Raw genomic sequence first — 14571 nt, 5'->3', positions numbered from 1 at the left:
CGTATGAATCACGAGCTACAGGTGATGCTTGAAGATATTCCCATCGTACATCTAGCTGAAGTCGGTAAGCTGTAGAGGGCTGGACTCGTCGTAAGGATGCCGGACGAAAGTGCGACGAAAACAGTTCTCTTCAACAATCCCACCGGCATCAAGAACAGGGGGCCCTAAGTCGCGACGAGCGGCCCTAGATCAAGATGAATGGAGACGATGGCTTGAAACAGCACGATCCACCCCGGGTTTAGGCTGCTGAGGACGACGCCGACGATGAAGTAGTACCCCTCGTGACAACTAGAAGACTAGAATCGTCCCACGTCATTTGCAGCTACTAATCCTTAACGAAGGAGAATTGGACAAACTTCTATCTGGGGTTGCCATTGCCGACACATATAAAGTGCTGAACATTCAAAGCCGCTCAATTGCAGAGAAGCCAAAGAGGAAATCTAGATTGCTAACAATCTCATCAGTTAACAAAAACCGCCCTTTTCAGAACGAACAAATTCACACATGAAGATTTAAAAATAAATCCTCCAGAAATGTCGGGAGCACAACATGTCTCATATTTTCGTACATAATATTTTCGTGGATTTCAGGTCAGCATACGATACAGTCGAGCGCAAACAGCTATGGCAGATAATGCACGAATGCGGTTTTCGGGACAAACTGACGCAGCTGATCAAAGCTACCTTGGAGCTAGTGATGTGCTACGTGCGCATTTCGGGGGCATTCTCGAGTCCTTCCGAATCGCGTAGAGGGCTGCGACAACGGGATGGACTGTCCTGTATGTTTGTTTATTTATAATCTTTTTTTAATGGGGCTTTCAACCGGTGGTTGGTTCGCCCTAATCCTGTATGTTATTGAATCGCTATTGAAGGTATGATCCGACGAACGGGCATCGAAACGAGAAGAATGATCTTCAGCAAGAGTAGCTAACTCCTAGCCTTCGCAGATGAGCTTGACCTCCTTACTAGAAACCTTGGGATGGCGGGGGCAATCTATACCACACTGAAAACAGAGGCTAGACCGGTAGTCCTCTATGGACTTGAGACAATAACTTTACCTATGGAAGACATATTTACGTGTACTTGCCGTATCTGAACGAAAGGAGTTCCGGACTATTTTTGGCGGAGTACAAACTCTGTTATTAGACAAGTATTCGGTATATTCCTCTTTAGTAACTAAATGAACGTTCATTTAGTTACTAATGAGGTACTAGCATTGTAGCACAGTAACTATAAAAGATACAGCAACACTTTATTCAGCAAAATTGTAGATTTAGTTATTATCTACAAATGTCCCATGCATCAATTTGTCAAATTTTGCACGGTTAGGACGCTACTGTCAAATGAATCAAAATTGAACCAAAGTGATCGAACCATCCCTGTGAATGACAAAAAAATATTGCCCTAAGTGCGTTCATGAAAAAAAGTTTGCGGTTTCGAACAATAATATTTTTGTTGCCGTAGGACTACGTCATGCCGCAGGTCGCCAAAAACTTATTTGCACCGCACGGATACCTCTTGGCGGATTTTGTAAACATAAAAAGGTTGCAACCGTTGATTAATAACATTTACTCAATTTCTAACGCACTTACATTCAATTTTTTCATATTAAACAGGGTCTCGATTTTGGCACGGTTCCGATTTTGGCAACATAGGCGACACGCATTTATTGCCAAATTCGAAATCCAACTGTACTACTACTACTACTTTTGTGATGTTAAAAACGAATATGTTTACCAATGCCAAAATCGGAGTATTTTAGTATAGAAATCTCCTCAGGCACCCAGCTATTAACAAAATCCCAAGAAAAAAATCAACATTCAGAATAATATGTTACTGGCATTAATAAGAGATCGCTCTTATTTTTTATTTTCTTTCTTGATCTGGCTTCACGTTTGTCTGCATTGACAATTATCAAAAAGCAAACTTGTCTTGCAGCTACCTACTGTTGGATCTGTCATGTGGTTTCAACAAGACGGCGCTCGTTATCATAAACTATGCGAAATAATGGTTCAACCGAGAGCGAATTTGTTGAACAACTATAATCTTGTATTGGACCTGTAAATGGGCTTCCTAGATCGTATGATATGACACCTATAGGATATTTTTTGTGGCGTTGAGTAAAGTCTTTCCAGCCAAAATTCACGAAAGAAAGGTGTAATATTGGACCTTTCGTGACCAGCATTTGCATCTGCAAAAGTTGTCATGCAATGATGAAACAATTAGAAACATTCCGCTTAAGTGACTAATTTACGTGGAAATTGACTTCCATCAAAGTAAGCATCAACTCGTAATAATGTTCATTTTATTATTAACTAGGTAGTTTGCTTTTCACAAGAAAATTGCCGAAATTAAAAACTAATTTCTAAAAAGCAATGCATAACCTAATTAATCGATTCAGCACCGATGAATCATAATTAAATAAAAATTACGGTCACTTAAATTGAACAACAGCTTTATTTGAAGTTCGCTTGAATGATTTAAGATAAAACAAGAAACAAGGCCGGTCGTGTTTGAAAAGAATGTCGGAGAAATTCAATTTTATTCAACTGCTTCGACGATATCAGGCTCTGCTCAGGAAACTAAACATAACACCCCGAACAAACGAACATCTTCTATATGCTATCATACATTTTTTTCACCAATTGGCACGCGTAAATTGAATTTATTAAAAGGATTCCTCATTCTCTTGACCTTCGACTATTTTTATTGCTTAACATAGCCATTTTAACAACATAACGTACAATAAAAGTGAAGTTCAGGGTTATTGCAGGTATACAATCCTGTTAGTTGCAGTAGTCCAATCGTATCTACATTTAATTACTGCAAACGATCAAAACGTCAAACGGTTATCGTCTCCGGAGAAAAATCCGATTAGCAGCAACTGTTGGTCGTTCATGATTACAAAGCTTTCAATCGTCTTCCGTTGGCGGTCGTCGGTGGTATGCAGTGGCAGTCAATATCAGCAGACATTTATCATGAACTGCCATGGATTTTTTTCCCTACAATTGCCAACGTCTTTCCATCAGATCGATTCCTCGGGAAACTATTTTCGCAGACTTGCATCCAGCAACATCATTGTGTTTCTTCACCGAAGTAAAAGCACTTTCAACCTCGTTCGATTCGTTTCAAGGGCGCAAACAGATGGATTGCAACGAACTATCCCGTCGTTACTCCGGGCTGGTGATGGATAAAAGTGTAACGGAACAGTAACCTCCACTCCTGTCGTTGGAAATGCATTTTTGTCGTTGTCGTTTGCCGGACAGAACGAATGTCTTCTTCGTCCCATCAGCTATCAGGCAGGAGGGAAAAGTGGCACACTAAAGATAAACGCAATTCTGTTCGTGCCTTGCCGCGCGCCTTCTTTCCACGCAAAGTTTCAGCTTGATTCGAGTTTGCTTTTTAGCGCAGTTTGATTGGCGAAGCAACATAGATCCTCGAAAGTGGTGGTAGCGACAAAAGCGCTGCAGAAGTTTCGCAAGTGGCACTTGCCTTGCTGGCTGGCTGGCTTGTGGAAGTTAAATGAAATTTGTTGCTGCACGAAACTTAAAGACGAAGAACGAAAGTTTTCGTGCAAAAATTTTAACCACCGATGCGATGGAAACGAGATGCGAAAAAGCTAAACAAGCATGAATATTCATGGATTTTTCTTAATTGAAGAATGAATTTTAAATTGGCTGCATTTCCGTTATAATGATTTTATCAACGGCAAAATGACGGTGCTTATTCGATGGTGACAGTGTCAAATTTAACAGTAAAATATCACGAGAAATTTTTCCTTTTGATGTACGACATCAGCATGCATCGCTGAAACTAATCATAAGTTTGTTGGTAAACTTGAAAATATACCATCTTAGCCTCAAACCACTTAATAATTGATACGTTGTATACAATTCATGATGTCCTACCCAGCAAAACCAACAGAGGACACCGCACTCTCATCGATATCCATCATTTGGACCTGACTTTCAATCAAATATGGATGGAATCACATCCAATACCACCGGATTTAAACTGTGAGTCCAAACTTTCCCACACGACCTCGTCGTCCTGATTCGGTGTGGTACTGCGAAAAACAACGTGGCACACAACGAATCCGCACACACACACAGGCACACGTAAATGTAGACTCATTTTCATCAAGTCCACGTCCGCGTGCGGTTTGCCATCAGTTGCGGAACAACTTTATGAAATTTTAATCATAATTCTCCTCAGGTCCACCCAACAAAACAACGTAATCAGCATGACTACTACCCGTGGTGCGGTTGGGCACACATACACGCGTGGACCGAGATTCAGTGTTCCCTCGTACAGCTCAGTGCAGCGGTAGCGTACGATTATTGTTATTACCCTTTTTTGGTTGTTGTTCTGTCCCTGTTCCAACGTCGGTAGCCACACGTTCGGGATGTTGTATTCCGTCAGGGAGATCGAGCCGCAATCATGTCGGACCTCTGCTGCTGCCACCGCACTACTGGTACACCGGTTCGTCCGCCGGGTTATTATTTCAATAACTTGCATCTGCCCATTAACCTCGCTTGACCTTCGGTTGTTTCGGTGTAGGTCCGGTTTGCGCCTGGGGGCTTATGCGGAGGTTTTGTTTGCTCACCGTGTGACAGTCCTGCGCGTCCTGGTTGGCACATGTCACATCCTCACGTTTTCATCTCGGTGACGACAGGTAACTTTCTATATAATCTTGGCCATACTACGTGTGTCCTTGCTTGTTGCGTTGCTTGTTGGTGACTAGCTCCGGACTGGTCGGTTGGCTGGTTGGTTAGAGGCTCCATTCACACTTGTTAACCGAAGTGTGTACATTTTAACTACCTACGTACAGTGTTATGTTTCGCACTTAGCTATCTTAATAGCTGAATTAATTATTGGGTAAAGATTACTTGATTAACATGGGGTTAATTTTGTTACCCTGCGTCCGAGCTGCTAAGCACGGCTTGAAACCAAATAATTGAAAGCAATATCCGATACACTCTTAAATAGCTATTTCCTAATCTAAATGGACGGCATTCTTATATATAAGAAAAGGTCTTTCTTTTCTTAATGCTTCGTTTGCGTAACAAAAAGTCATTAGTAGAGAATAATGCGGTATATAATGTGTTTATTGGAACTTTGGTGGATATAGCCCTAAAACAATGCCTTGGAAAAGCCTTTAGATTTTAAGCTGGGAAATTTTCTTAGTATACATTTTACTTCATTTGAGAATAGGGACACTAAATTAAAACTACAGAAAATAATTATTGCATGAGCCAAAATCTAGTAAACAAACAGAAACTAGAAAACTCAAAACAAACTCAACACATTTTAAATTGTGAATGAACATGTTTTCAGCCATAGATTTAATAATAAACTGGTGAAGGCGCTAATGTTAGTCCTATTGCCTATATTGGTCCTATCTTCACTACAATTATCTATATCTGCCATGATAAACAATTAACTCGGAGTTTTTCTAACATACGCGCAAGTTTCATAGGCATAGCTTAATCAAAATGCGTTAAAACTATTAATTTAAAAAATAAGATAATAGAATACTATTGAACCTATAAAGGAGAAGAGCAAACAACAATGGGTTTTCATCGGTCATCATGACAACTGTTTATATCAGTAGCGTCGATATTATTGAAAATTGTGTAATATAGACATTCAATTACTCACTGTTGTTGAAGTGGAGTGGAATCAGAAAAGACAGTCAGTTACCTGAAATAAAAATGAGAAATAAGTGGAATATTTATTAGTAAAAATGAGACAGCTGGGATTAGATAAGAATTATTTGAATCTACTGTGGCGACATCAGGCAACTTTACCCTTAGACCACAAACAATCTGTACCACATACGCAAGCACTCAATCCGATCACACTACTCGGCACTCATCTCGATCATACTACATAGTGACACAATAGGTACTTACCACAAAAAGTTGTACAAAGAATTTTAGTTTTAATATAGACACTCGATCACGATAGTCGCCTCCGCGTTCAATCGTTACAGCGCTATCCGAAATCCATTTTGGGGAACAAACGTACCCCCATATACAAAAACTTTCCTTGCCCGTAGCTGTAAATACTAAGCTTTCTTTAAAAATAGTGGACAATGTTTCAAGTAACGTTTAAGCATGGTATTTATAGTCGATTTTGGAAATTTTAGAGCCTTGCCGACCATTCCTTCTGATCAAGTTGGGGTTTCAAAGGTAATGTCTTGCGTTCCATCTTCGATAACTCTACAACGCATGTATTAATTCGGATGAAATTTGAGAAGAAACTGCGTTATTAAAGAGCGCTGCAGTACAAGTGTCACATGCGAAGAATGATTATTCGGTTGTACTGGAAAATTTCGATATAGACCATAAATATATTGGGTTGTGCCATGGCAGGTATGACTAGCACCCACGCTCTTTCGGTTAGTACCCAAATGTTTTACTAACTAAACTACTGCCGCCCGTTATATTACGTGGTCTAATAGGGTACTGGAGGGTATTTTCAGCACGCTACTAAATTCGGCCTACTAAAAACTTTTCCATTACATAACAATACTGAAACGAATGAGCATTCATTAAAATGTGAATAATTTGCTAATTTTTATTCAATAAACATCAAAACCACTGTTTCTCCACGATCACGTAATTAAGCCGAAGAACTAGAAGCAATCGCTTACATGAATCTGCTCTCGATGATAGTTTGAGAACCTCACAATTATGTTCACGTTTACTTATTCTAGACATTAAACAGCTGTTAATACGTTATCACAGAACAATTTTACTTCTTTTTATCGAGGAGGAACACAAAAATTTCCCTCTGATATGAAAATATAAATCAATTTTCATTCACTAGCAATTTGAAGCATTTTGTTTTTACTTTCAGCCTACAAAAAATGAGGTGCTCCATTAACACTGCTTGGAACATGCGAGGCAGATGCGCTTGGAACACTTCTATCATGTTGAAATAGCTAGTTTTTGATTGACAACCACTTGCTTCTAGTGCTAGTGTATATAGACGATTCATTGTACACTAGCGCCGGAAGCAAGCTGTTGTCACTGCAAAACTAGTTATCTTTAATGTAGGGATGGATGCACTGATAACTATCAGTAGTTTCCAGTACGTTACTGATAACTATCAGTAACTATAAGTAATTTTACCCAACACGGCATTGCAGCAAAAAATAGAAAATTGTAATATTAAAACTGCGTTATTTATTGTAAGTTTACATTATAATTTACTAGGTAGGCTTCATGGGAGCTCGCGCAGCTACCGACCACATTTTACCATCCGATAAAGCTTGCAGAAATGTCGAGAGTACAACGTACCCACGCACAATATCTTTATTGATTTCAAAGCAGCATACGAGACAGTCGATCGAGACCAGCTACGCACGAAGCCGATTTTCTGGATGAGCTGATATCGAAAACCAAAGCAAACAAACGCGTACCTCCTACAGACGGCGACGAATTAAAAGTGATAGATGAGTTCGTGTTTTTGGGATCGCTGCTGAGCGCGGACAACAACACTAGTCAGGAGATCCAGCGGCGCATTCAAGCGGCAAATCGGGCCTACTTTGCCCTTCGCAAAACGCTACGATCGAGAAGCGGGCTCAACAAGTTGGCTCAACCAAGTCGAAAGTAATTTGTGACTTCTGAGACGACTGGGAAATTGGCGACGAGCAGCCCAAGTTCGAGTTGAATGGAGCCGACTGCTTGAAACAACACGAGCCAACCCGGCTAAATCACTAAATATCAATAACAGTGAAACCTTATTGATACTTAATGATATTATTGCTTACTGATAACTATCAGTTGTTAATGATAGTTTTCCCATCCCTAGTTTAATGAGCCGGTATGTGGGTAACACCGACATGTTCCCATCTGACTCTCTTTTGAGGCGCTGTTGGAGTACAGCAATCCCCCGAATAGGTCCTTGGGTGGCGCTGTTTGCTCATCGCAATTTCCCAGGCTTCTTCAAATAGATATAGCTGGTTTTTGGTAGACGATAAGCCTTTAATATGCCCCAACAATATGCCAACGATCAGCTTTATTAAATACTTGCTGACCCGACAAACTTCGTATTGCCACAAATTAAACTGTATTGTATTTCTGAGAAGTTTAACCTTAAATGATTCATTTTGGCAGTTACGTAACTATGAAAGCATCCCAGGTAACCAATAAGCATCGCCAATGCTACTCAAATGCAAGCCAATAAGTATTTAAGTCGCCTTAAATGCTACTTAGATGCTATTTTGGCAAAAAATACAGCTACTTTACTGCTAACCTTCTTTTAATGCTTTTCACATACTCTTATAGTGCTGACAGTGCCAATTTGCAGCTAATTACCGACACGAAGAATTTGAACAGAATTTTGGATGTCAATTTACAACACCTATGCAGTCAAAAAGTTAATATACAACAACGTGTAGTATAAAATGCCAGATATACTGATTTGCTACTTATGTTAATGCTTATTGGTTACCTGGGATGGGTAGATTAATATACAAATTTGCAATTTTTCCTCACAGTAAACTCCCCTCATTGTTTAGCCAGAAAGCTGATAACAATACTCGCCGTGAATGTACAACATTTTGCCGAATACTATTTCGCGAAAAACCTTAAGCGGAATGTACCATTTCACGGAAAACTTTTCTGTGGAAAGTACCATTTCGTACGGATGATCCTCTCCTTACACGCTGTCGCTCGTTCGGACCCAAGTGAATGAAAGTAATAGAGGTTAGTAGACCTAGGAAAACAAATAAATCTAGATAGTGGTGATTTCTGCGGGGGGTTGCCCCCCCACAAAGTTTTTGTGGTCTTCTGTGGTCTGTGGTGTTATTGAATATTGTTTTATGGAAGAGCCTCGAATTTCTCGCTCGAATTCGATTAGTTTTTTGAGTTACGCAAAAATGTCTGTTTTATTTGTATGAGAGTCCTTATCCCCCAACCACAGGAGTGAGAGGTCTATAACCATCATAAAATAAATTCAAGACTCCGAAATCCCCCACATGCCAAATTTGGTTCCATTTGCTTGATTAGTTCTCGAGATAAGAGGAAATTTGTATTTCATTTGTAAGGAAGCTCCCCCTCTTAAAGTGGAGAGAGGTCATAATTCCTTTTCTAAAGAGGAAAGGGGTCTCAATTCACTATAGGAAAAATTCCCGCTTCCAAAAACACCCACATGCCAAATATGGTTCCAATTGCCTGATTAGTTCTCTAGTTATGCAGAAATTTGTGTTTCATTTGTATGGAAGCCCCCTGTCTTAGAGGGGAGGGGTCTCTAACTATCATAAGAACTTTCCTCGGCCCTAAAAACCCCTATATACAAATTTTCCCGCCGATCGGTTCAGTAGTCTTTGATTCTATACGGAACATACCGACAGACACAGACAGACAGAAATGCATTTGTATAGGTATAGATTGCGCACGGGCAGTACCACGTATTGAGTTATTCGGAGGATTGCTTTATAACTGTTATAGTTTGTTCCATAAAGGTGCGTTCGGCCTGCTGGAAATTCAACCACACAGACACCACAATGAAAAATGGACCTAAAATAGCGAAGCAATCTCATCATTTTTCGCAACTATAACTCAAATTTAATAACGTTTTATTAAGACTAAAGTGCACTCAGATATCCAATAAATGTTATCTAATCAATTGCACGGGTAGAAATATAATCTCCAAAATGAGCAAAATAAGCAAAATGACTCATGATTTCATGTTTCTAGCTTATGTTTTATGAAAATAAACCATGAATATAAATCTTGATATCACGAACTTCTTGCAGTACAACACAATGGAAGATCATGAATTATTATTCATGATTTTGAGTTGCCGGATACGGTAACTCACTCATGATTTGACAGCAATTCAAACAAGCAATTTTATGATTTTATTCATGGTATCGGATTTCTTTCCGTGTGGTATGAAAATTTTACCTCGAATAAATATAGTATAAATGTAATTCATGAATATTGCTCAAACTACCGCTTAACCCCTCTAAGGTCTACATCATTTTTAGCGCCGCAAAATTCACTAAAATGGCCATAACTTTTTTATTTTTCAATATTTTTTCACCAAATTTGGGAATTTTGCCGAAAATATTTTCTATTTTCATAATATCTGTAGATAATGGCCATATGCCATATGGTCCCGGACTTATTCCGGAGTTCCTTGGGGGACCGAGATATGGCTTTTTTAGATAAAGTTGCCAAATATCTAAAATTTGTTTGAAATCTGTTGATTTTTGAAAACATATCATCGACTGTGGACATATCAGTTACTTTGCCGCAGTTATGAGCCGTGGTGCGCGCCATCCAGATCCGGGGGGACACTATAAATCCGGGACCGGTTCCCGTAACGGGGCATTTCAGCTTCAGTAAAGCATGTCGTGTCGCATATCAAAAAACATCAGCATTCGATAAAATAGCGATTGGCGATCATCTCATGTCTTTCAGAGGCCATATGGCTGATTCCACGTCCCGGACAAGTTCCTCTGAAATCCGTTCTGTGCTTGAATCAGAAAAGAAACCCTCCCCGGACCCGGAACCGGTCATACGGCCTGAAAGACATGAGATGATCACCAATCGCTATTTTGTCGAATGCTGAAGTTTTTTGATATGCGACACGACATGCTTTACTGATGCTAAAATGTCCCGTTACGGGAACCGGTTCCGGATTCATAGTGTCCCCCCGGATCCGGATGGCGCGCACCATGGCTCATTACTGCGGCAAAGTAACTGATATGTCCACAGTCGATGATATGTTTTCAAAAACCAACAGATTTCAAACAAATTTTACATATTTGGCAACTTTATCTAAAAAAGTCATATCTCGGTCCCCCAAGGAACTCCGGAATAACTCCGGGACCATATGGCATATGGCCATTATCTATAGATATTATGAAAATAGAAAATATTTTCGGCAAAATTCCCAAATTTGGTGAAAAAATATTGAAAAATAAAAAAGTTATGGCCATTTTAGTGAATTTTGCGACGCTAAAAATGATGTAGACCTTAGAGGGGTTAATGGGCCGAAAATACCTTCCGGTACCCTACCTAGTTTTGTTTTATTCTCCAATTCTATAATTTTGCATTCGCACCACACACTCGTGTTACGAAAATATTATTTTAGTATGACTGCTCTTGGGCGGTTGATCGGTCGGACCAACAGACAGACAGGATGGAAAGACAGACAGGGTGGACAGGTAAGGATGGACAGACAGACGAACAGACAAGCATCACTACCACTAGCCTTTCGGTCAGCTCTAAGATGTTTGAGATTATAGCTAGCGGCGTCATCCTTTCCCGCACATGGATTCGTGTAATGTCGCTCTTCATCGTGTATCTCGAAAATGGAGTAGAAAGCACCTTCGACCGTATCGATCTCGGTTTGCTTCTGCGTAAACTTGGAACTTGTACTTGGAGCTCCTTGTCGATTCTCTGAATAGGCTAAGTTCATATTCACGCGGAAGAATCTCGGTGCATGTTTATCTTCACAGTTTACCAATAATTCAGAAGTGCCGCAAGGAAGCAACATAGACCCCTTATTATTCATTCTGTTTTTCAACGACGTCACTCTCTTGCTACCATCTAGTTGCAAATTAGTATATGCTGATGATCTAAAAATTGTAATTAGAAGTTCGAAATATGGAAGATTGTCGTCGTCTACAAGCTTTGATAAATGAATTTGTTGGTTGGTGTCGGAGGAACTGGCTCGTGATCAGTATTGTCGAGTGTGTTGTTATAACATTTTACCGTGTCTTGACTTGACTTTCCTGGATATTTTTGTTTTTTGCAGACCTACTCAGCTGAGCAACTGCACTTGCATTGGGACAAAAAGCGACAGTAAGGATATAATCGACTACAATTTGTGCAACCGCATTCAACTAAATTTCCCTTAACGGTTCAGCATTTCCTTTAAAATATTTTAATATAAATATATGTGAGCTGCCAGCATGAAACCGGTCCCCTTTTTACGTAATCGAAACAGTTCGGGTACGCGTACTGCTATCGTACACTCAAACAATTCCATTATTAACAATCGATTGCCGAAAGCAGAGGCAAATTTGCAAAGTGCAGAGATAATTTCATAATGGATAAATTCGAACAATTTTGCGTTGCGTGCTGCCCGTTCCCTTCTGCACCGTTTCCCGTTGCAGTTTTTCGATATATTTATTGTAGCAGCGGGTTATTTTAATTTCCCATCGGTAGCAAAATTGACACAGCAAAAAAAAAACACACTGTCCATAAATCCGTTCAGCTAAGGTACGCAGTGCCGCTTTTATGTCGGAATTTTCTGCGACCGGGCGGACAAATTGAAACAGGTGAAAGCACTCTCAGATTGTCTGGCCGATAAGCATTATACATTGCCGATATTATCTTTTCTAGCAGGGGCGGCGATAGTTGGGCGCTGATTGAAATGTTTTGTGTGATTCAATTAGAGCTCCACCGACTGGAAATGAAAACAATTCCAATGTAAATCATCGGATCTCGAGATTGATGAATAATGCAGGGCTCGTTGGTTCCGAAATATGCGTTTGTACTACCGTTGCACTTTTTTTTCCAGCATGCACGGATTCAACTGAAAAAAATAATAATAAAATAAAATAAAAAAAAGAAAATTTTACCCATCGGAACGGAAACTGGGTTCTCGCCGGGGAATGGATTTCGATTGGAATGATAAAAATGCTTTTCTGTTTTTGCATATTTAAAACCATCGTTTTGAGTCGGTAAATTGATTCAATTCGTTTGCTACTTTAATAAAAGTTGAATCGTGTAGATTTAATAACTCGTTTTTGTTGGGATATTCAACAATATTTATCTAAAGATCGTGTAAAATATTTAAACCAGAAAATCCTAGAACAACGTTCACCGGTTGGAAAGTGAACCGCAAATAACGGGCGACTCGATGTAGTCAATATGTTACAACTATTGTAAGTTGTGCTTCTGCAGTCTGCTTTCCACATTGTTGCTGAGAGGAGAAACATTAATCACCTCACAGCTATGATACCTACTAGCAAACAGTTAAAAATCCCTAAAAAAGAAATGTGTACACGCGAAAAACTTTCCTCAAACGTGAGCAGCACGGCTGCTGGTACGAATGATTCATACTAGCACGATGCACGAAATGTCGTTACAGTCTGCAAAGAATGCGCATCACATTTATCTTGCATCAAATATATCTTGGATGTCTGCACGATTGGATGGATTTGCATTTTTATGCATTTTACCGGTTTTATGCATTATTTACCGGTTGTTTTACTATTAGATTTCGAAGCTAAATGTGCAACCTTTTCCACTGAGGTAAAACGGTAAAAAGCATCGTTTTGTTTAAATTACCATCTTGAGCACTATTGTGATTCGAAATTGGAAGCATGGTCATCGAGAAAATAGAAGCTCTAAATCTCCATTGAAGGTGTTTAAAATATGAATAAATGGTAGATCGAAAGATAGTTTATTCTAGCTTCGGTTGTCTAGGTATACTAAGTATTTAAACGAATGCTAAAATTGGAACGACATAGAGAAGACAGACTATTTTTGATGCCAAATATTTTAATTCAGATATGATAAATTCGTCACAGATATTCTAAAAAATTCTAGGAATCAGTTGAGATTTATCAGAATCCAAACAAAGTAAAACAAAGTATGAAAATGGCAAAGAAACGAATTTTAAATGAAACTGAATTTTTAATAAACTTAAAAATAAATTAAAAAATAAAATAATCAAAAGACATTACAACAACAACAACAACAACAACAACAACAACAACAGCAACAACAACAACAACAACAACAACAACTACTACTACTACTACTACTACTACTACTACAACAACTACAACAACAACAACAACAACAACAACAACAACAACAACAACAACAACAACAACAACAACAACAACAACAACAACAACAACAACAACAACAACAACAACAACAACAACAACAACAACAACAACAACAACAACAACAACAACAACAACAACAACAACAACAACAACAACAACAACAACAACAACAACAACAACCACAAAAACCATAACAACATTTTAGCAATATTTATTTCATCGATAGAAAAAATTAACAAGTTTAAAATTTAACATACTAATGCAAAAATAAAAACATGAAGCAAAATTAACGAAATTTGATGTAACGTTTTGAATATCGAAAAGAAAACGAAAATAATAAAATCAAAACAAAAAAATACTTGTGTTTACCGAAATTAAGACTTCTATTATGACTTAACAAAAACGTACACAATTTTTTTTTCATGCACTGTTATGAGTTTTTAACTATAAGCCAATGTCGTCACTCTCGGTTCACACTGCAATCCGAGAAGTTGATATCGAACGCTAGCGAGGGCCTGCACTGTTACTTTTAATTGCAAGCGAGGGCGGAAGTTGAAGAAGTAAAGAAAAAATAAAACAAAATTTGTATCCATTCATCCTAGTGTGCCGTTCGTACTTAGGAGCTGTTGCCAGTTTATGGACTATTGGCTTCGTGAGCGGGCTGTGCAGAAAGACGCTGCTAGGCTGTGCGCTCGCAAGTGTGTACAGGTAACAGAATATATCCACATAGTCTCAGCGGCT

At 39.0% G+C, this 14571-nt stretch overlaps 2 protein-coding genes across 2 annotated transcripts in view; one reads left to right on the top strand and one right to left on the bottom strand.

The window, feature by feature from the left end:
* The window catches only part of LOC128738251 (fat-like cadherin-related tumor suppressor homolog), a 589652-nt gene that overhangs the window by 490094 nt on the left and 84987 nt on the right, over positions 1–14571 (bottom strand). The gene's annotated exons all lie outside the window — the stretch shown is intronic.
* LOC128735439 (ataxin-8) lies at positions 13728–14024 on the top strand (the record flags this gene model as incomplete). Its single annotated transcript, XM_053829925.1, has 1 exon — positions 13728–14024. A coding segment is annotated over one exon (297 nt), but the record flags the coding sequence as incomplete, so codon positions are not given.

Source organism: Sabethes cyaneus, chromosome 2 (genome assembly GCF_943734655.1).
Source record: "Sabethes cyaneus chromosome 2, idSabCyanKW18_F2, whole genome shotgun sequence".
NCBI lineage: Eukaryota > Metazoa > Arthropoda > Insecta > Diptera > Culicidae > Sabethes > Sabethes cyaneus.
The sequence above is the reverse complement of the archived record's forward strand: the minus strand, read 5'-3'. Positions and strand labels throughout refer to the sequence as shown.